This window comes from Salmo salar, chromosome ssa19, assembly GCF_905237065.1.
Source record: "Salmo salar chromosome ssa19, Ssal_v3.1, whole genome shotgun sequence".
Lineage (NCBI taxonomy): Eukaryota > Metazoa > Chordata > Actinopteri > Salmoniformes > Salmonidae > Salmo > Salmo salar.
In genome coordinates this window covers 49876273-49897229 of record NC_059460.1, presented here as the reverse complement: position 1 = coordinate 49897229, position 20957 = coordinate 49876273, and the positions used below count along the sequence as shown (strand labels likewise).

The 20957-nt window shown below is 44.1% G+C and overlaps 1 protein-coding gene across 3 annotated transcripts; it reads right to left on the bottom strand.

The window, feature by feature from the left end:
- Nucleotides 1-114: 114 nt before the first annotated feature.
- Nucleotides 115-20945, bottom strand: LOC106578974 (TBC1 domain family member 12). Of its 3 annotated transcripts, XM_014158327.2 has the most exons (14): nt 19319-20944; nt 17391-17514; nt 14785-14841; nt 13022-13152; nt 12434-12516; nt 11912-12029; nt 10440-10546; nt 8462-8536; nt 7692-7783; nt 6663-6734; nt 6436-6564; nt 5922-6031; nt 5492-5750; nt 115-1915 (listed from the first exon to the last, which is right to left on the bottom strand). In XM_014158327.2, exons 1-14 carry the CDS (start codon nt 20515-20517, stop codon nt 1844-1846), a joined length of 2628 nt encoding a protein of 875 aa, XP_014013802.2. In that variant the 5' UTR covers nt 20518-20944; the 3' UTR covers nt 115-1843. The 3 variants fall into 3 exon arrangements, with proteins under 3 accessions (XP_014013802.2, XP_014013803.2, XP_014013804.2); XM_014158328.2 differs by lacking the exon at nt 14785-14841; XM_014158329.2 differs by lacking the exon at nt 115-1915 and having other exon boundaries at nt 5900-6031; nt 19319-20945.
- Nucleotides 20946-20957: the final 12 nt, after the last annotated feature.

The following is a 20957-nucleotide window of genomic DNA, read 5'->3' as shown; positions in this document are numbered from 1 at the left end:
GTAAACTGTGTTCTCTACAAATTGATTTGAAAACACCGCCACCTACTGGTTGAGGAAACGGTTGCGCTTAGGTGTGGTGTCTGGCAGTCAGGAAAAAAACTGTTGACCATTGGGAATAATCATCTCTTTGATTTATTTACATAATTCATAACTTCTGGTCTGATACAGTATCACAGAGGTACCTTTGAATTCATTTAAAATATATTTAATTGTTCTTAGTACTCAGTATGAAAACTATACAAGAGAGCATAAGAAACAATATACAATCAGATATGAAACATGTACTGTAGAACCATAAATTACAGTATTGATAATAAAATGTTAGACCTCAACATAAGTGTTTGGTCAAATGTAAAGTAACAATAGATGTGAGCAACATCACAAACAAGACCAAGTTTTAAAAGTGAATTATGTTTCATGAATAGGTACTTTGAAAAGGTGTCCCATTGCTGTTTTATTCACAACAATATAATAGCTTCACTGTGGACTCATCCAGCAAAACACTGAAACCTCACGTGGCACAACAGCCCTTGATCATAACTCTCAGTTCTATTACATTACACATAAGAGTCATTGGACGAAGGCGTCTTCTGTACGGGGGTGTACGAGCCGCGACGCACGTTCTGAACATTAACACGCGTCGCTTACGGTAAGATTTCGGAAGCGTAACCTTTCACATCCGCGAGAAATAATTTTCAAAAAACTAAAGGTTGAGAAAAAAAAAAGAAAACCACACACTGCTCTTGCTAGTATAACTGCTCTTTATTAAGCTTTACGTATCGGCCTCAATGCCTTCATAAAGCTAGCTTAATAAAGAGAAGTGACAGTAGCAAGAGCAGTGTGCGGGTTTTGTCATCGTATTCAACTGTTGCACCTGCAACAAAGATAGCTCATATGTGCTAGTGCCTTTTGAATGACAAAAACTAAAGGTAAAATGTAAAGCGTTAGGGTTCCCATACGGCCATATTTCCATGTTACAGCGATTGTTTACGGAAAACAGACGGAGGACAGAGTGGACTATCTCCGAACACCTGTGTGTAAACAGAAGACAGACGACACAAACGTGTTGTCACTGAAAAATACTGTCGACCGCAACTGTGTTAAAACCAGTGTGTATTTCGCATTTGTGAAATTATTTAGATGTGATATGAAAGTAGAGGGATCTATGTTTCTAGAACCGTAATTGAGAATCGATTCACGTTTAGATGGAGTATTTGGCAGTTTTGTCTTTCAGAGTCAATTCGCCCTTTAAACAGAGCATGCAAGGTCATTGGACTAAGGAGTAACGGTAGGCTCCTTTAGTCCAATACTGGGCTAGTGCCACATGTCACACATTTTCTCTATTGCAAATCCTTTCGGAAACAATTGCTCACTGTAATGAAAACCTATTGCTGGTAGTTTAGTTAAACTATTCGATGTCAAGCTTCAGACACTTATGAAACGGAAGGGCTCTGTCACTTAATTATTTCATAATTTTCCTTCTATGTTGTAAAATTGGCTTGGTCAATTAAGTCATATAAATATATCAATGCTTGGAGGTGCACTTTCATAAAATATATATTGTAACGTTAGTGAGAAAATCCACAGGTGTAACAAAGGGCCTCACTCAATACCTTTCTGATGGGACTAGACAGACCCAATTCATCACATCTACCTACAGTATATCATCATATATTCATGGTATACTACCATAAATACTCTCACTTCAATCAAACTGGCAATGGTGTCTGAGGCCTCCATCTTCAAGTATGATGTCATTCTTTAAGGTCCATGTACCATTATGACTAATGTGATCAAAGGCTCTCAAAGAGAGGAATGTGATGATAAATGTTCCACGGCTGAATCATGAACTCTTCACTACTTGGCTGCAATTCCTGTCCACGTCCTTGTTCTCCTTTATCAATGCATTAAACACCTGGAGAGGAGAAAGAAGAAGGAGAACAAGTCTCAATATAAAACTGCAACCGATCGTTCTTTTTAGGCACACACAATACATACCTGTAGGTGGTGCTGCATTTCCACAAAAAGGCAGACTATTATATGGGTTATTTCTTATGCATTTCTTTAACTGACATACATTCACCTCTGCAGGTACTGTACAGTATGAATTGTAGGACCTAACAAGTTTGAATCTATGATCAAGTTAGGCTGAACAGGCCCCCATTAATTAACTTAGACAGGGCTGTAGTGGAGCGGGTTGAGAGTTTCAAGTTTCTTGGTGTCCACATCACCAATAAACTATCATGGTCCAAACACACCAAGACAGTCATGAAGAGGATACTGAAAAGATTTGTCATGGGTCCCCAGATCCTCAAAAAGTTCTAGAGCTGCACCATCGAGAGCATCCTGACTGGTTGCATCACCGTCTGGTATGGAAACTGCTCGGCATCTGACCGTAAGGCACTACAGAGGGTAGTGCGTACGGCCAGGTACATCACTGGGGCCAAGCTTCCTGCCATCCAGGACCTATATAATAGGCGGTGTCAGAGGAAAGCACAAAAAAATTGTCAAGACTCCAGTCACCCAAGTCATAGACTGTTTTCTCTGCTACCGCACGGCAAGCAGTACCGGAGCACCAAGTCTAGGACCAAAAGGCTCCTTAACAGCTTCTACCCCCGTTCCATATGACTGCTGAACAATTCATCAAATGGCCACTATTTACATTGATCCCCCCTCCATTTGTTTTGTACACTGCTGCTACTCGCTGTTTATCATCTATGCATTGTCACTTCACCCCTACCTACATGTACAAATTACCTCCACTAACCTGGCCTCGGTACTGGTACCCCCTGTATATAGCCTCGTTATTGTTATTTTATTGTGTTACTTTTATAATTTAGTTTATTTGGTAAACATTTTCTTAACTCTTCTTGAACTGCACTGTTGGTTAAGGGCTTGTAAGTAAGCGTTTCACGGTAAGATCTACACTTGTTGTATTCGGCGCATGTGACAAAGTTTGATTTGATTATAACCTGAATTATTTTACATTGCAGTGTCTGAGTGACGTATCATTCCCAAATCGTTCCTAGCCACACCAGTATGACACATAATTACAGGATATTTGTGAGGAATTCTGGGAGCAGGTCCCAGTTCACACACACTCTAGAAATGGCTTCACCTTTAACACATAATAATATTCCTATACATTCAGAAAGTATTCTGACCCCTTCACTTTTTGTTACGTTACAATCTTATTCTAAAATTGATTAAATACAATTGTTACTCAATCTACACACACCATTCCATAATGACATAGCGAAAACCTATTTTTAGAAGGTTTTGCAAATGTTTTACAAATAAAAAACAGAAATACCTTATTTACATAAGTATTCAGACCCTTCGCTATGAGACTCAAAATTGAGCTCTAGTGCATCCTGTTTCCATTGATCATCCTTCAGATGTTTCTATAACGTGATTGTAGTCCACATGTGGTAAATTCTATTGATCAGACATGATTTGGAAAGGCACACACCTGTCTATATAAGGTCCTACAGTTGACAGTGCATGTCAGAGCAAAACCAAGCCATGAGGTCGAAGGAATTGTCAGTAGAGCTCAGAGACAGGATTGTGTCGAGGCACAGATCTGGGGAAGGGTACCAAAACATTTCTGAAGCATTGAAGGTCCCAAAGAACACAGTGGCCTCCATTTTTAAATGGAATAAGTTTGGAACCACCAAGACTCTTCCTAGCGCTGGCTGCCCGGCCAAACTGAGAATCGGGGGAGAAGGGCCTTGGTCAGGGAGGTGACCAAGAACCCGATGGTCACTCTGACAGAGATACAGAGTTCCTCTGTGGAGATGGGAGAATCTTCCAGAAGGACAACCATCTCTGCAGCACTCCACCAATCAGGCCACACGGAAGCCACTATTCAGTAAAAGGACCATGGCAGCCCGCTTGGAGTTTGACAAAAGGTACCTAAAGACTCTCAGACCATGAGAAACAAGATTCACTGGTCTGATGAAACCAATATTGAACTCTTTGGCCTGAATGCCAAACGGCACAGCTGGAAGAAACCTGGCACCATCCCTAAGGTGGTGGCAGCATGCTGTGGGGATGTTTTTCAGCGGCAGGGACTGGGAGACTAGTCAGCATCGAGGGAAAGATGAACGGAGAAAAGTACAGAGAGATTCTTGATGAAAACCTGCTCCAGAGCGCTCAGGACCTCAGACTTGGGCGAAGGTTCACCTTCCAACAGGACAACGACCCTAAGCACACAGCCAAGACAACGCAGGAGTGGCTTTGGGACAACTCTCTGAATGTCCTTGTGTGGCCCAGCCAGAGCTTGGGAGGATCTGAAGAGAAGAATAGGAAAAACTCCCCAAATACAGGTGTGCCAAGCTTATAGCGTCATACCCAAGAAGACTCGAGGCTGTAATCGCTGCCAAAGGTGCTTCAACAAAATACTGAGTAAAGGGTCTGAATTTTTTTATACATTTGCAAAACTTTTCTAAAAACCTGTTTTTGCTTTGTCATTATGAGGTATTTTGTCACGTCCTGACCATAGAAAGCTTTTATTTTCTATGGTAGAGTAGGTCAGGGTGTGACATGGTGTTTTCTAGTTGTTATTTTCTATGTGGGGTTCTAGTTTAGTTTTTCTATGTTTGGTGATTGGTATGATTCCCAATTAAAGGCAGCTGGTAATCGTTGGCTCTAATTGGGGATCATACTTAAGTAGCTTGTTTTTCACTTGGAGGTTATGGGTTATTGTCACATCCTGACCAGCAGAGGGAGTAGTGGTTTAGTATTTTGGTTAGGACGTGACAGAGGGATGTTTTTTGTATGGTGGTGGTTTTTGTGTGTGTTGTGAGGGGTGTTTGATTTATGTGTTCCTGGGTTTTGGATGTATGTTCTAGGTTGTATGTTCTAGGTTGTATTGCAGCATTTTTGTCTAGTTAGGTTTGTTTTTCTATGTATAGTTAATTGGGGTGGGACTCCCAATTGAAGGCAGGTGTGTTGAGTTGCCTTTGATTGGGAGTCCTATATAATAGGGTGTGTTTGTCTTTGTGTTTTGTGGGTAGTTGTTTTTACACTGCGTTTTGTTAGCCTGCAAAACTGTTCCTGTCGTGTTTCTGTATTTTCTTCGTGTTCACGTATTTAATAAATAGTATGTTGAGCACGCAACCCGCTGCGCCTTGGTCCATTCCTGACGACAGATGTGACAGATATTGTTTTTGTATAGTTGCATTGTAGTCACGGTTCGTCTATTCTTTATTTGTTTTGTAATTGCATTACGTTTCACTTTATAATAAATTATGTGGAACGCTACTCACGATGCGCCTTGGTCCGATCCTTCATCTAACGAACGTGACATTTTGTGTAGATTGATGGGGGGAAATTATTGAATACATTTTAGAGTAAGGCTGTAACGGAACAAAATGTGGAAAAAGTCAAGGGGTATGAAAACTTTCCGAATGCACTGTATGTATTGTCACTTTGTGCAAACGTGTCCATTTTCTCACTTCCCTGTCTTCTTATGTTTAGAGGAACTGACCTGGGACCATTTCTTGTTTCCGTTGAGCATGGGCATGGCCGCGATGCAGGCGAACAGCCTATCTGAGTCTATATCCTCTGGGAGGCGTGTCAGAAACTGGGCGCTATGGATGAAATCCATCTGTAGGAGCACATCCTCGTAGAGACGCAGGATCCCTAGACCCGTCCGGAACAGAAACTCCTCGCTGTCACGACAGAACACATCCCACACTCTACATGCCACGTCCAACGGCAATGACTTACTGTACAGAGTGAAGATCCTGTAAACAGACACAGACAGATACACACAGGCCAAAATATGGCAGTTAGCGGAATGGCACAGCAGCTGTACTCTGATAACTGTGAATAATGAACTGACAGCATGGCTGGTGTTAAATGTGTGAGAAAACAGCTTGAAGGCCACACTAACATGCTTTCATATAGTTATTCACCAGTCAATGAGATAGAGATCTGGGGTGAGGTTGGAGATCTGGAAGTGGTTAAACAGTCTAGGGAGGTTCTCTTCAAAGAACACCTCGAACGCAGCAAAGTATTTCAGCATCTAGAGGAGAAGAAGAAAAGGTCAGAGACAGATTCAGGGACCACTAATTCAGTACTGTTAAAGAGCTAATCGTGCATCATGTCAAAGTCATCCAAAAGTATCTCAAATTTATTGTGAAGCTCAACAAAGTCACTTATAGATTATATGAACATGTGGGAAAAATGCTAATATCAGTCCCATGATTTGAATGGAATTTGTGCCACAAATGCTAAAACGTTAGCATGTGGAAACAATGCCTGGGAAACTAAACCAAAGCATAGATTGCTGTCATACCTTGTCCATAGACTGCGCACAGGGTAAGGAAACCAATATGTAATTTGGGTGAAGTATCCCTTTAAATTAGTTTTAGAGAGGAATTCTTTTTTTTTTTTTTTTTTACTGTGGCCACTGGAAGTAGGACTCACTAGATCATGGTCCACTCTGAAGAAGGCCAGCTGACAGGGCTTGTTGAGCAGGTTAGTGAAGGCAATGAAGGCATCAGCTTCCTCCAGGTTGAGGATTAACACTGCAGCTATGAAGGACATGCCCTGAACCTGAGAGAACAGAACCGCCATTTTAGTTCACAATCACCGCATGTACAGTATGGCATAAAATAAAGACTTAAAGAGTGCTGTTTTGAAGTGTTACTCACATATCCCACGTCAGGTCTGTAACAGGTGTAGGCCCCCAGCACGCTGTGGAGGAGATCATGATATGGCCCACCCTGTGGTGGAAGACAATCAGAGGATGAGAACTGACATGGAGCGCACGCACACACGCACTGTAATGGGTTTCGTCGGAAGGAGTGGACCAAAGCGCAGCGTGGTAAGTGTTCATGATTTCTTTTATTAATCACCGAAACACTCAAACAAAATAACAAAGGGGAAAACGCACAGTTCTGTCAGGCACAGAATGCTAAAACAGAAAACAACTACCCACAAACACAGGTGGGAAAAGGCTGCCTAAGTATGATTCCCAATCAGAGACAACGATAGACAGCTGCTGCCTCTGATTAGGAACCATACTCGGCCAAAACAAAGAAATAGACAACATAGAATGCCCAACCCACATTACACCCTGACCTAACCAAATAGAGAAATAAAACGTTTCTCTAAGGTCAGGGCATCACAGTACCCCCCCCCCCCCCCCAAAACCTGAACCTATAGGGGAGGGTCCAGGTGGGCATCTAATCTTGGTGGCAGCTCCGGTTCAGGGCATAGCCCCCGCTCCGCCAGCTGATCCCTCCGCTTTTGTGTCACTGGACCGTGGATCACCGCCGGAGACTCTGGACTGGGGGACGTCGCCGGAGGCTCCGGACTGGGGGACGTCGCCGGAGGCTCCGGACTTGGGACCCTCGCTGCAGACTCCGTGCCATGGATCATCACTGGAGGCTTCTTGCCATGGATCATTACTGGAGGCTTCGTGCCATAGATCATCACTACAGGCTCCGGGCCATGGATCATCACTGGAGGCTTCGTGCCATGGATCATCACTGGAGGCTTCATGCCATGGATTAACACTGGAGGCTTCGTGCCATGGATCATCACTACAGGCTCTGGGCCATGGATCATCACTGAAGACTTCGGACCATTGATCATCACTGGAGGCTTCGTACGTGGAGCCGCACACGCACACGCACACACACACACACACACAGTAGTGGATTAGAGATGTACTGTACCTTCTGGAAAATAAAAAGAGGCGGGAATGTGCGGGATATGTCCAGCTTGATCAGGTCCAGACTGGACTCTCTGTCTGCCAGCGATGCCCCATCTAGTATTGAAACACAAACAGATTATTAACGAAAGGAAAAACTTTATAATTTCAATTTACTCAAATAAACTGATCTCCTGCTGGTTCGACCTCTCTGTATCGTTGTCTGTGCATGATAGACCGAGTAACTCGGTAACCAATGATACATAGAGACACTGATGCTGTGCCAATATTTTGTAACCCTAAAACGATGCCAAGAGGAAGACATCCTGCAAATCTCTCTGTTCAGCTCCATTAAGTCCTGCTGGATCCATCTCCTGAGGCTCTCGTTGGCAACAACACAGTCTTTCTGACGAGCTAGAGGAGAGAATGTGTCACTGTTGGCTCTCAGCACTACACCAATGGGCAGATAGTCTGACATGATGGCAGAAACAGACACTTCGCAGAACACTGGAGTAAAAACAACAGAAAGCCTTTGCAGAAAGTTCTCCAGTCTCCTCCAAGCCTGCAAATGATTGCTGAACGAGGGAGATTTGTGCAGCAATGTGGGACACCAATATGGCCGATAGATGTGAAGCAACATGAGGAAATAGCTTTGCCTCAAAGAGGAAGAGAGGAGAATGGATGAGTCTAGGGTCTGAGGAGTTCAGTCTGACATGCGAGGAGCTTGGCTTTAATTCACAGTCTTGCCACGTGACAGCCTCCCCCCTGCCCCCCACCCCCCCATCTCAGACGTACCGTCAGCCTCTGAACCCGTCTCACTGAAACTCCTCCACCTCTCCTTGGCTCTGGAGAGGAAGATGTCATACAGCTCTGTAGAGAAGAAAAGAGGGAAATGAAAGAAGATCTCTCGCAATGAGTCAGGCGGTGGGTCCTCCAGCTGAGACGTCTATTATGCATTTTTGTGTAACCCACAAAGGCACTTCCTGGCAGTAAAACCAGTCGGCCTTTTCATCCAGAAATCCCTTCCACTACATACACAACAGACTCGTAAATATATTCCAGCTGAAAGAGGTGAACGTGTTGCTTTGTTAGAAAACAAACAATATGGTACTACATTTCTACAAGTATAACCTTGGCTATTTTAATACATTTCAATGTAAACTCAGCAAAAAAAGAAACGTCCCTTTCCCAGGACCCTGTCTTTCAAAGATAATTCGTAAAAATCCAAATAACTTCACAGATCTTCATTGTAAAAGGTTTAAACACTGTTTCCCATGCTTGTTCAATGAACCATGAACAATTATTGAACATGCACCTGTGGAACGGGCGTTAAGACACTAACAGCTTACAGAAGGTAGGCAATAAAGGTCACAGTTATGAAAACTTAGGACACTAAAGAGGCCTTTCTACTGACTTTGAAAAACACCAAAAGAAAGATGCCCAGGGTCCCTGCTCATCTGCGTGAACGTGCCTTAGGCATGCTGCAAGGAGGCATGAGGACTGCAGATGCGGCCTGGGCAATAATTTGCAATGGCCATACTGTGAGATGCCTAAGACAGCGCTACAGGGAGACAGGATGGACAGCTGATCGTCCTCGCAGTGGCAGACCACATGTAACAACATCTGCACAGGATCGGTACATCCGAACATCAAACCTGTGGGACAGGTGTGACAACAACTGGCCGAGTTACACCAGGAACGCACAATCCCTCCATCAGTGCTCAGACTGTCCGCAATAGGCTGAGAGAGGCTTGACTAAGGGCTTGTAGGCCTGTTGTAAGGCAGGTCCTCACCAGACATCACCAGTAACAATGTCGCCTATGGGCACAAACCCACCGTCGCTGGACCAGACAGGACTGGCAAAAAGTGCTTTTCACTGATGAGTCATGGTTTTGTCTCACCAGGGGTGATGGTTGGATTCGCGTTTATCGTCGAAGGAATGAGCGTTACACCGAGGCCCGTTTTCTGGAGCGGGATCGATTTGGAGGTGGAGGGTCCATCATGGTCTGGGGCGGTGTGTTACAGCATCATCGGACTGAGCTTGTTGTCATTGCAGGCAATCTCAACGCTGTGCGTTACAGGGAAGACATCCTCCTCCCTCATGTAGTGCCCTTCCTGAAAGCTCATCCTGACATGACCCTCCAGCATGACAATGCCACCAGCCATACTGCTCGTTCTGTGCGTGATTTCCTGCAAGACAGGAACATCAGTGTTCTGCCATGGCCAGCAAAAAGCCAGGATCTCAATCCCATTGAGCACGTCTGGGACCTGTTGGATCGGAGGGTGAGGGCTAGGTCCATTTCCCCCAGAAATGTCCGGGAACTTGCAGGTACCTTGGTGGAAGAGTGGGGTAACATCTCACAGCAAGCACTGGGAAATCTGGTGCAGTCCTTGAGGAGGAGATGCAGTACAGAATTTAATGCAGCTGGTGGCCACACCAGATACTAACTGTTACTTTTGATTTTGACCCCCCCTTTGTTCAGGGTCACATTATTCCATTTCTGTTAGTCACATGTCTGTGGAACATGTTTAGTTTATGTCTCAGCTGTTGAATCTTGTTATGGTCATTCAAATATTTAAACATGTTAAGTTTGCTGAAAATAAACGCAGTTGACAGTGAGAGGACGTTTATTTTTCTGCTGAGTTTATGTACATGACATCCTTCACTTTGTATATCTTATTCTGAAGGCAAATCATATTTTGGCATGCCAATGGGAATACACAATTATGATGGGAGTTCTATGAGTTATGACTATTGAAACACCATACATACCTGGGGTGATGTTGAGCTCGTTGCCGATGGCTAGGCTCCAGACCTTTCCTCTGACGTTGGGGGGCAAGCCCTGCCACCAGAGCTCTCTCACCCGCCGAGTGTTACGCCTACAGAGGGACACAAACAGACCAGCATGGGCCTACTGAACAACGGAGCCCTGACCTATGCCCACTGACTGACTGGTTCACTGACTGACTGGCTCACTGCATGACTGACTGGCTCATTGCATGACTGACTGGCTCACTGACTGGCTCATTGACTGACTGGCTCACTGCATGACTGGCTCACTGCATGACTGACTGGTTCACTGCATGACTGACTGATTTACTGACTGACTGGCTGGCTCACTGACTGACTGACTGGCTCACTGACTGACTGACTGGCTCACTGACTGACTGGCTGGCTCACTGACTGACTGGCTGATTTACTGACTGGCTGATTCACTGACTGACTGGTTCACTGACTGACTGGTTCACTTAATGACTGGTTCACTGACTGACTGGCACATTGACTGGTTCACTGACTGACTGGTTCACTGACTGACTGGTTCAATGACTGACTGACTGGCTGACTGATTTACTGACTGACTGACAGACTGGTTCACTGAATTACTGATTTACTGACTGACTGATTTACAGACAGACTCACTGGTTCACTTACTGACTGGTTCGCTGACTGACTGACTCGCTGACTGGTTCAATGACTGACTGACTGATTTACTGACTGGCTCACTGACTGACTGGTTCTCTGACTGACTGACCGGTTCACTGACTGACTGATTTACAGACTGACTGATTTACAGACTGACTCACAGACTGACTGGTTCACTGACTGACTGACTGGTTCACTGACTGACTGACTGGTTCACTGACTGACTGTCTGTCTGTCTGTCTGTCTGGCAGAATAACTGAATGACTGGTTCACTGACTGGCTCACTGACTGGTTCACTGAGTGACTGGCTCACTGACTGACTAGTTCATTGACTGATTTATATACCCACTGGTTCACTGACTGACTGACTAGTTCATTGACTGATTTATATACCCACTGGTTCACTGACTGACTGACTCACCGACTGACTGGTTCACTGACTGACTCATTTACAGACTGACTGATTTATAGACTGACTCTCTGAATGACTGGTTCACTGACTGGCTCACTGACTGGTTCACTGAGTGACTGGCTCACTGACTGATTTATGTACCCACTGGTTCACTGACTGACTGACTCACTGACTGACTGATTTACAGACTGACTGATTTACAGACTGACTCACTGACTGACTGGTTCACTGACTGGCTCCCTGACTGGTTCAGTGACTGACTGTCTGTCTGTCTGGCTGACTGGCAGAATAATTGACTGACTGAGTAACTGACTGAATATTGTACTGACAGACGGACTGCCTGACTGACTGGATAGTGTACATAGCTGCTCCGTGCCAGTGGAGAGTTGTTTAGCAGGAAGTGGCTCACATGTTGTCCCAGTTGGGCAGGATGTCGTGGTTCCAGACCACCATGGCGTTGGCGATGCTGTCCTCCTGCTTAAACCTCTCCTTCATCTCTTTCCTCTTCCTCTGGGCCTCCTTTAACTCTGTGGGGATGGGGACACAAATCCTTTGGTTACACTTTACAATAACTTCAATGAATATGCCATTATACATGCTTATACATGTTAACAGATGCTTATACATGTTAACAGATGCTTATACATGTTAACAGATGCTTATACATGTTAACAGATGCTTATAAATGCTTTATAATAATTTGCATAAAGCTTTACAATTGTTAAAGTACATGTAAAGTTACAAAAGCATTTGCAACAGCTACAACAGACAGACTGAGCTAAGTGCCATCTGGAGATCTGTTCAGTCGACAGGCTCGATGCTGCTGACCTCCATTACACAGCTCTGAGGAGACAGACAGTAACAGTAGCAGTACCAGCAATAGCAACAGTACCAGCAGCACCAGCAACAGTACAAGTAACAGTACAAGTACCTCTCTTCTTGGCCTCGGCCACCATCTCATCATACTCCTGACGGTGACGCTGGGCCTCCTCCACGGGCTTGGCAGGAAGGTTCCTGCAGAGAGACAAGAGGAGATGGGACACAGTATCAGCCGGTTTCACCGTAATCCGTGCATATCACAGCAACTGAGGACACAAAATGTCTACTTTTAGTCAAGTTTAACACATTGAGGACTTAAGAGAAAGTAAGACCTACAAATGAGAGAGACTTTTCCTTGCAGACAGTGTGTTTGTCATGGTTCAGGCGACACGCTCATATTTCATATACTGTATCTATTCTTAATGAGGGCCCGAGGTCTTGGATCAGAGAGAGCAGCTGAGGAGAAACACAACACTGCTTGTCTCTGGACGCTGCGTTTCTTACTGTGTTCTTCATAGACACCACACCCTGGCCTGAGCCTAGTTGAAAACAATGGAATGTGTATAAGTAATATGGCTGCAGGTCTGGGAGATTAGGCCTTTCCCCTTGTATGAACCGGGGGGCAGAATAAACTAAAAAAGAAGAAAAGAGGAACAGACAAAGAAAGAGAAAGATAAAAGGAGAGATAGTGGGGACTTACGAAGGCCTGTCCTCCAATATAAGAGCTGTGGTGGACAGTGGTTCAAAGTCCAGGTTCTTCCTCCGGCCATGTTGAGGCTGAGTAGGAGACGTTCCCCCAGATCCAGCCTTGCCCGCCCTGGCCTCGTACTCCTGCAGATACATCAAAAACCTAAATCTCCATAGAAACTGGAAAACACAGCCCCAGTATATGCATTTCAACTAGCCCAGCTAGACTTCTGGGTTTACATTTGAAAGGAAGGAAAGATAGAGTGGCGACAGGATCAGCTGACAGGATGATGGAGATCACAAAGCCCATACAGGCAGACAGACAGAGAGAGAGACAGAAAGTGACAGAGAGAGAGAGAGACAGAAAGTGACAGAGAGAAAGAGAGAGACAGTGAGAGACAGAAAGAGAGCGACAGCGAGAGTGAGAGAGAGAGAGACAGAGAGAGCGACAGAGAGAGAGACAGAGAAAGAGAGAGAAAAAACAAATGGGGGACTGAGGAGTATGATGGTTGTTGATGACTGCGGAGAGAGATCTTATGAGTCATTTCTAGAGGGGTCAATAAATACCTAGCCATGCTTAATGCATCAGAGCCTGTTGAATGAATGACTTTACGTTCAGTCGCTCTACATGACGCCACTGATATCCTATGGGTTTGTTTCGTGCGAGTTGATACATTGAGTATCTTAGACTTAGTGACCATACATCCCTCACCTCCACTACACAATAAAAAGTCTCACCTTTGGCCTTTCACGATGCATGAAACTGCTTCTGTATGGATGTCAACTTGTGTTGTGGCTCCTTCAAGGCATTTATTGGTATAGTTTGGGGGATTGAGTGGCGCACCGGTCTAAGGAACTGCATTGCAGTGCTAGAGGCGTCACTGCAGACCCGGGTTTGATCCCGGGCTGTTTCACAACCGGCCTTGATCGGGAGTCACATAGAGCGGCGGACAATTGGCCCAGCGTCGTCTGGGTTAGGGGAGGCCGTGATTGTAAATAAGAATTTGTTCTTAACTGACTTGCCTAGTTAAATGAAGGTTAAATAAAATAAATGAATTACATTGGTGCTATCAGAGGAAATGGCTGGTAGGGACAGGGGAGGGGAGTGCCCTCTAAGGAGAGTTAGATTTACCAACACCAGTGAAGAAGAACAGCCCCCCCCATAGTAAAAATTGAGAAATAGTCACAGCACTTTCTCCAAATGTATTGCTGCTGTCCCATAGTACTAAGAAAAGTCAGAGATGAACTGTGTATAACCAACACCCATGCATTTCTATTCACAAATGGTATAGCAGAGAAGCAGATAGAGCTCTGGCACCACTTGTAATATCAAAGTGTATATACAATCACGTAATCAACTGTGTATTCATAATCCTCAAGTCAAATACACCAGCAAACCAAAAATCCTTACATTCCCAGATAAGGAATAAAAGGAATACAATCAATATGGAATAGATATATTGCACTAGAGAAACATGTGCTCGAATGTACCGTATGTTAGGACAACTGGAACAAAAATATAATCATACTTTGGATTCCAACATTTTGAGCCACAGAGACTAAGTTGCTGGAGCTATGGCAAGAGTCTCAGAGACCTTGGTATTGTTGTAGAATCTTTTTTAGATTTTCTAACATGCATTTATTTCCCTTCTCCTGTCAAAGTGCTACGGGTTGGCATGGGCATGAGTTGGATGTTCAATGGAAATGGTTGCTTGGCAGCCCCATGCAGATAGGAGATTGAGAAGATGACAAAGGGAAACTTGAGAAAGTCCATACCCCTTCGCTTAAGAGATTGGGTGCGGACACAGACGTGAGACCACCTGGAATACTCTCCTGATGAAAGAAAAACAGAGTTTGCACTCAAGAGTTAAATAGCTCAATCCCTCCAAAAACAACTCCAAACTGTCTTTCAAACTAAACAATTATTACAAGTACTTCCAATCCACATAAGCATCTTTGCCCTTCGGATAGGGTTAAGAAGATAGTCAACTTTATTAAAAAAGGCCTCTGTTGGAGATCAAACTCAGTCCCACCCTCCCCTTGCATGTAGGCTAACTGCATGAATAAACTTCCCATCATCCGAGTTTCTGTACGGCACATTTGTGTAACACATTACAGATGAACCCTCTGACGTCTACTCCCTGGGGCGGCAGGTAGCCTAGTGGTTAGAGCGTTGGACTAGTAACCGAAAGGTTGCAAGATCGAATCCCCGAGCTGACAAGGTAAAAATCTGTTGTTCTGCCCCTGAACAAGGCAGTTAACCCACTGTTCCTTGGCCGTCATTGAAAATAAGAATTTGTACTTAACTGACTAAAATAAAAAAACATCTACACTCTTAGGGGAAAAAAAGGTGCTATCTGGAACCTAAAATGGTTCTTTGGCTGTCCCCATACGAGAACCCTTTTTGGTTCCAGATAGAACCCTTTTTGGTTCCATGTAGAACCCTTTCAATAGAACCCCTTTCAATAGAAACTCAATAATTCTACGTGGAACCAGCCAAAGAACCCTTTTGGAACCATTTTTCTACGAGTGTAAATCCCTGCTCTAACCTATTTAGCTCATTCTAGATGAGATCACTCTTGTCTAGTCATAATCTCAGTAGTGAGGCATATACATGCTCTCACCCCCTTCTGCAGCTGTAGAGTACTAGAGTTAAGTGCACTACTAATCCAGTGAAGGGACAAATGTAATTGGCTTTAGTGTCTGTTTCCATCCAGGCATGAAAACATGTATTATTGCCTCCGACGAGTGTGGAGACAGAACAGTACCTGCAGGGTAGAGTGGGGGAGGTAGAGTAGGAGACAGGGAGTGAGGGAGAGAGAGGGAGAGGAAGAACAGAGCTAGGGGCAGGAGACAAGCCGCATGGCCGGGGCTAGGAGATGGGCATAATTCAAGCCCAGCCGAGGCTCAACACAGCAGGCAAGAGGCATCCAAATTGAGTAAGACCAGCTCCTTAGTTACCCAGGCAGCCAGGCAGCCAGCCCCAGGCACAGAGGCAGCTGGAGCATACACCCGTAAAAGCTGTAGTGGGCTGCCAGCCTCCAACATGGAGGACCTGAACCCTACTCCTACCACACCCTACTCGCTCTTGTCAAGTGTTGGGAAGGAGTAGGCCAAGTACAGACTAACTACAGCCTTTGCTACACTTATCTATAAGCTCTGGTGTCATCATTACAAGATGCTCTATTACAGGAGACACAGAAGGAAGGATATAAAGAATTTACTTGAGCTGTGAGTTGCTATCAGTTTGCTACCTGGTCAGACTGGTATAGGTGAGTTATTGTGAGAATAGGGCCTAGGGATTGATTGATATGCTGTGGCATTACATATTGCAGAAGGCTGCGATTAAACTAATGGTTCGTGTGGTACAATAAAACAAAGGGCTGTAAATGCAATGTATCGTTGGTGAAGGAGTTGAACAGAAGGGGTGTAAATGACTTGATTTAAATGAAATAACGGTAGTTCTGGACTTTCTTTAAAGCTTTAAGCTACGTATGTTAACAAAGTGAGGTTACTGTAGGTATGTAAGGCTGACATAACCTAGATGAATAGGGATTAAGTCCTGACTAACACGTAGGGGAAATTATCTGGGCTAAATATTGAGCTCATTGCATTGAACTAGACTTGCTGGCTTCACTCCCAAACACAAAACTGTACAGAAAGTTAGACGGTCAGTTAATAGGTTAGTGAATAACTACTGTAGACTTAGGAGCACAGTGACATCAGAGCCTGCATTCAGAAAGCTTCTCAGAGCACAATGCTTGATTCAAAAACGTAAGAGTTTCTCCATTTAAATGATTAGAAAAAATTTGAACAGAATGTTATGTATATGGGGCATAAAACCAGCTCAGCTCTGCGGATTTTGCTACAAAGAGACAGAATCATTTGATCACTTATTTGGTATTGCCTCTATGTAGCTTGTTTCTGGTCACAGGTTCAGGAACTTCTGAAAAATCACAACATCTATCTAAAATAAACACTACAAATAGTAGTGTTGGGAGATTTGAAAAACCACAGTCAATCAATCAACACTATAATAATACTTTTAGTAAAATATTGATCTTGAACTTACAATCTGTAGATACTACGCGATTAGACAGGTTCAGAATCTATGTGAAACATCACAGCACAGTTTAAAAATATATGGCACATGGAAATCATAACGGGCAGTTTACGGAGATAGGTAGAATGGACTGAAAGTAGCTGAAGGGTGGGTATAAAAGCTCTAGATCAGCACTCCAACGATGAGATTCTTGATGTATACGGACCCAGGTCCTCCATGTCAATGAAATCCTAGTTATTATGATTTAAAAGACAAAACTGATCCTAGATCAGCACTCCTAATCTGACACGCTTGAAGAATACAGGACCGGGGTACCAACCTGCTGTATGGTCCTGGAGTCCTTGGGAGGGCTCTCTCTGGCAGCAACCTTTCCAAACAGCTTCCACCCAGGTACATTCTGGGACGGACTCTTCGGCTCTATATGCTTCTTGGAAAATAAACCCCTGAACAGACAGAAAACCAGGACAATGTGTGGGTAATTATTAATGATGACACACTTTCATTTTATTCCTCCGGTCAGCGAAACAGTTTTGATGAGTAGACATACTGAGAAAACAGGGAAATTAAGGTTTCTCTGAGTCTCAGAATCATTTCCTAGATCTGACATACAGTCAGGTCCAAAATGATTGGCACCCTTGATAAAGAGAAGCAAAAAAGAATATCAAATAAATAATAGAAATACTGAGCTATATTGTATATGCTCAGGGAAAGGGATTTTGTTTAACAAGTAATACAAATAATTTTTTTAAATATCGGGATCAAAATTATTGCCACCCCTATTTTCAATAGATCACCTCGCGAGGATAACAGTCTTTTTCGAAAATGTTTTATGAGATTGAAGAAACACATTGGGAGGGAACTTAGACCATTTCTCCATACAAAATCTTTCCAGATCTTTGGTCATTCATCTGCACTTATGGACTGCCCTCGTAAAACATTTTAGAAAAAGACTCAGTGAAGTTATCCTTGCAAAGGGAGGTATTGAAGAGAATAGAAAACAGGGGTGCCAATCATTTTGACCCCTATCTTTTTTATTTAAAAAAATATATATCATTTGTTTAACAAAATCTCTTTCTCTGAGCAATTGTATTAGTATAAAATAATACATATATACAGTACCAGTCAAAAGTTTTGACACACCTACTCATTCAAGGGGTTTTCTTTATTTTGACTATTTTCTATGAAATAACACATATGGAATCATGTAGTAACCAAAAAAGTGTTAAACAAAACAAAATATATTTTAGATTTTCTTCAAAGTAGCCACCCTTTGACTTGATAACAGCTTTGTACACTCTCAACCAGATTCATGAGGTAGTCACCTGGAATGCAGTTATTTTTTGCAGATGATATAGCTCAGTATTTTCATTATTTATTATATACAGTATGTTTTGCTCATCTTTCTCAAGGGTGCCAATAATTCATACTAATAAGTCATACTGATATGGTCCATTCAGCTGAGTGAGAGATTTGCTGGCACTCTTATTTCATCAATTGAATCAATTTCACCTGATCCTATGTGGGATTATAAACCTAGGGGTTAACACTTTACATTAAGGTGTACTCAAAAGTGTTTATAAAGGAGTTATACATAGTTTATAAACTGTTTATTATTATATATACCAATCAAGTTATAAGTATTTATTACATATTTATAAACGATCTATGAAGTAATAATTAACTGTTTCTAAATCGTTTACACCTTAAAGCAGGGCTCTCCAACTCTGTTCCGGGAGAGCTAACTACTGTAGGTTTTCAAACTGCACGCAGAGACATACAACTGGTATCCACTGGTTCATCTGACTCTTGGGAAGTAGATAAAGGGCTTCATTGCCAAAATCCAGAAGTATCCCTTTAATGTAAAGTGTAAGCACCTAGGGGATGTCCTTGTGGGAACACTAATATAACAGCATTCACTGCAGCTGGCTCCATTTCCACCAGGTGGGTCTCTGCCTGCACTAAATGTTGACTGAGACCAAGTTCTAGTTCTGGCTTTATTCATTATGTCCTGTTGTGCTGTCACAATATCAGGACACATCTCTGTTAGGAGAGCATGGTTAGCAGCAGTGACTGCTATTGTAACGGGTGTATATTGCAGCAATAATGTGGCTATACACAGTATAAATGCAAACATGACGTGAAGAGAGGTAAGCAGGCTGAAAAAGTTTGTACCGCTCTTGTCCTTGTAAAAAATCCTCTCGGCACCCCGCAAATAACCTGAGAGCACAAAGAAAACAACTCATTTACCTGCCGAAATACTCAGCGATGCCGGGTCTTTTTGACTGTAAGGCCAGTTCAGAGGAGTCCACACTCAGTCCTATATGTCCTGGGGCGGACTGACGTCTGCTGGACTCATAGGTGTTCCTGGAGCTCAGACTGACGTCCATGAACCTGAGGTCACTGTAGCCTTGGGCCCCCAGCTCCACGAAGGTCTCCCCATCCTCATCCTCGTCCCCTGGGCTGAGAATGCTGGACGGGTCATAGTTCAGACTGGTGGTCTTGTGGGACTGAGGATGGAGTCTGGAGGATGGATCACCTCCTGGGTGACCAGATGATGGTTCTGCTCCCTGCCTGGTGTCTGGTTTGACACTGCAGGGGTCTTTCGTTGGTGCTGGGCTTGATGGTAAACCCTGAGAGGTGAGACTGGAAGTAGCACCATCAGATAGCTCTCCTGCCACATTAGCTTGTTTTCTAGGCTGGGCCCCGGCTCCGTCAGGTTCCTCTCTGACATTGCAGGATTCGTGATGGCCCTCCCTTGCACTCACTGCAGACAAGGAGAGTTTTTCACATTGTGGGTTAGAGATACAGGTTGCAGCTCCATCAGAAATAATTGTTAGAGCTGTCTCTGTGTGTAACTTGGCACTGTTGTATCCTATCAATAATCCACCGTTTGCCATTTTGTCCTCCTTGTCAGAGGTCGTACTTTGGTTAATATGTGGTCTAATAACAGCATCACTGCGAAGAGGACTCTGTATAACACAGACGGTGTCTCCAATCGAGAACCCCTCTGGACCAGTCCGGGAGGCTGCTGTGCAGCTCTGTTCAAGCTGTCCATTCCAGGAGTGTGCCAATGACTGCAGTGGCTCAGCTGCTGTCGCACAGGCATCTAGTCTTTCTGCAGAGCAATCATTGTTCTTCTGAGCCAGGGAGATCCCCCAGAGAGCACTTCTGTCCATTTCCTCTCGATTCACTGCAGTGATAGCAGAGCAGCTCCCTGCCTTGGAGGCAACCATTATTGACCCAGTAAACCCGTTTGTAGCAGAGTCGCTACCTGGCTCAGGAATGACACAATTGCTTATAGTGGCACCAGATGGGCTGTCAGTAACTAAATCGAGCATTATCGTACTCCCGACACGTACACACGCTACTGTGGAACGGGAAATATCCTCTCCTGCTTCACAAGCTGCGTCCGCTGTCAGTCCAACACGTCTCATCCCTGTTGACATGTTTAGAGAGAGGACCTGCGGCTTTGGCGGTATCGTCAGACAGTGGCTGGTTGAGAGATGTGCTGCTGGTCCACTTTTCGTTCACAGACAAAGCCGGTGGAAAAATGCCATTCTCTGCCTTTTCCATGTCATTCACATTCCCCACACCACCGCTCCACAACAAAAACGCTGTGGTGGCTGCATCAGCTACAATTGCTCGGTCCCGGTTGTTCCCTGTAGGCTATGCCTATCATGATCTCAGCGTATCCCTAATTACACGATGACGACGCAATCAAAATACGGTTTCTATTTCGAGAGATAGCGGCAGGAAAAGAGAGAATGCCAGTCGTATGGTCGTGTGTAATTTATGTTAGAAAAACCGGCAGCCGCCCCCACCTGGACGGCGAATTTGAGCAGGAGCCATTTTGAGATTCCAATGACGTAGGGGGGAGCGCAAATCC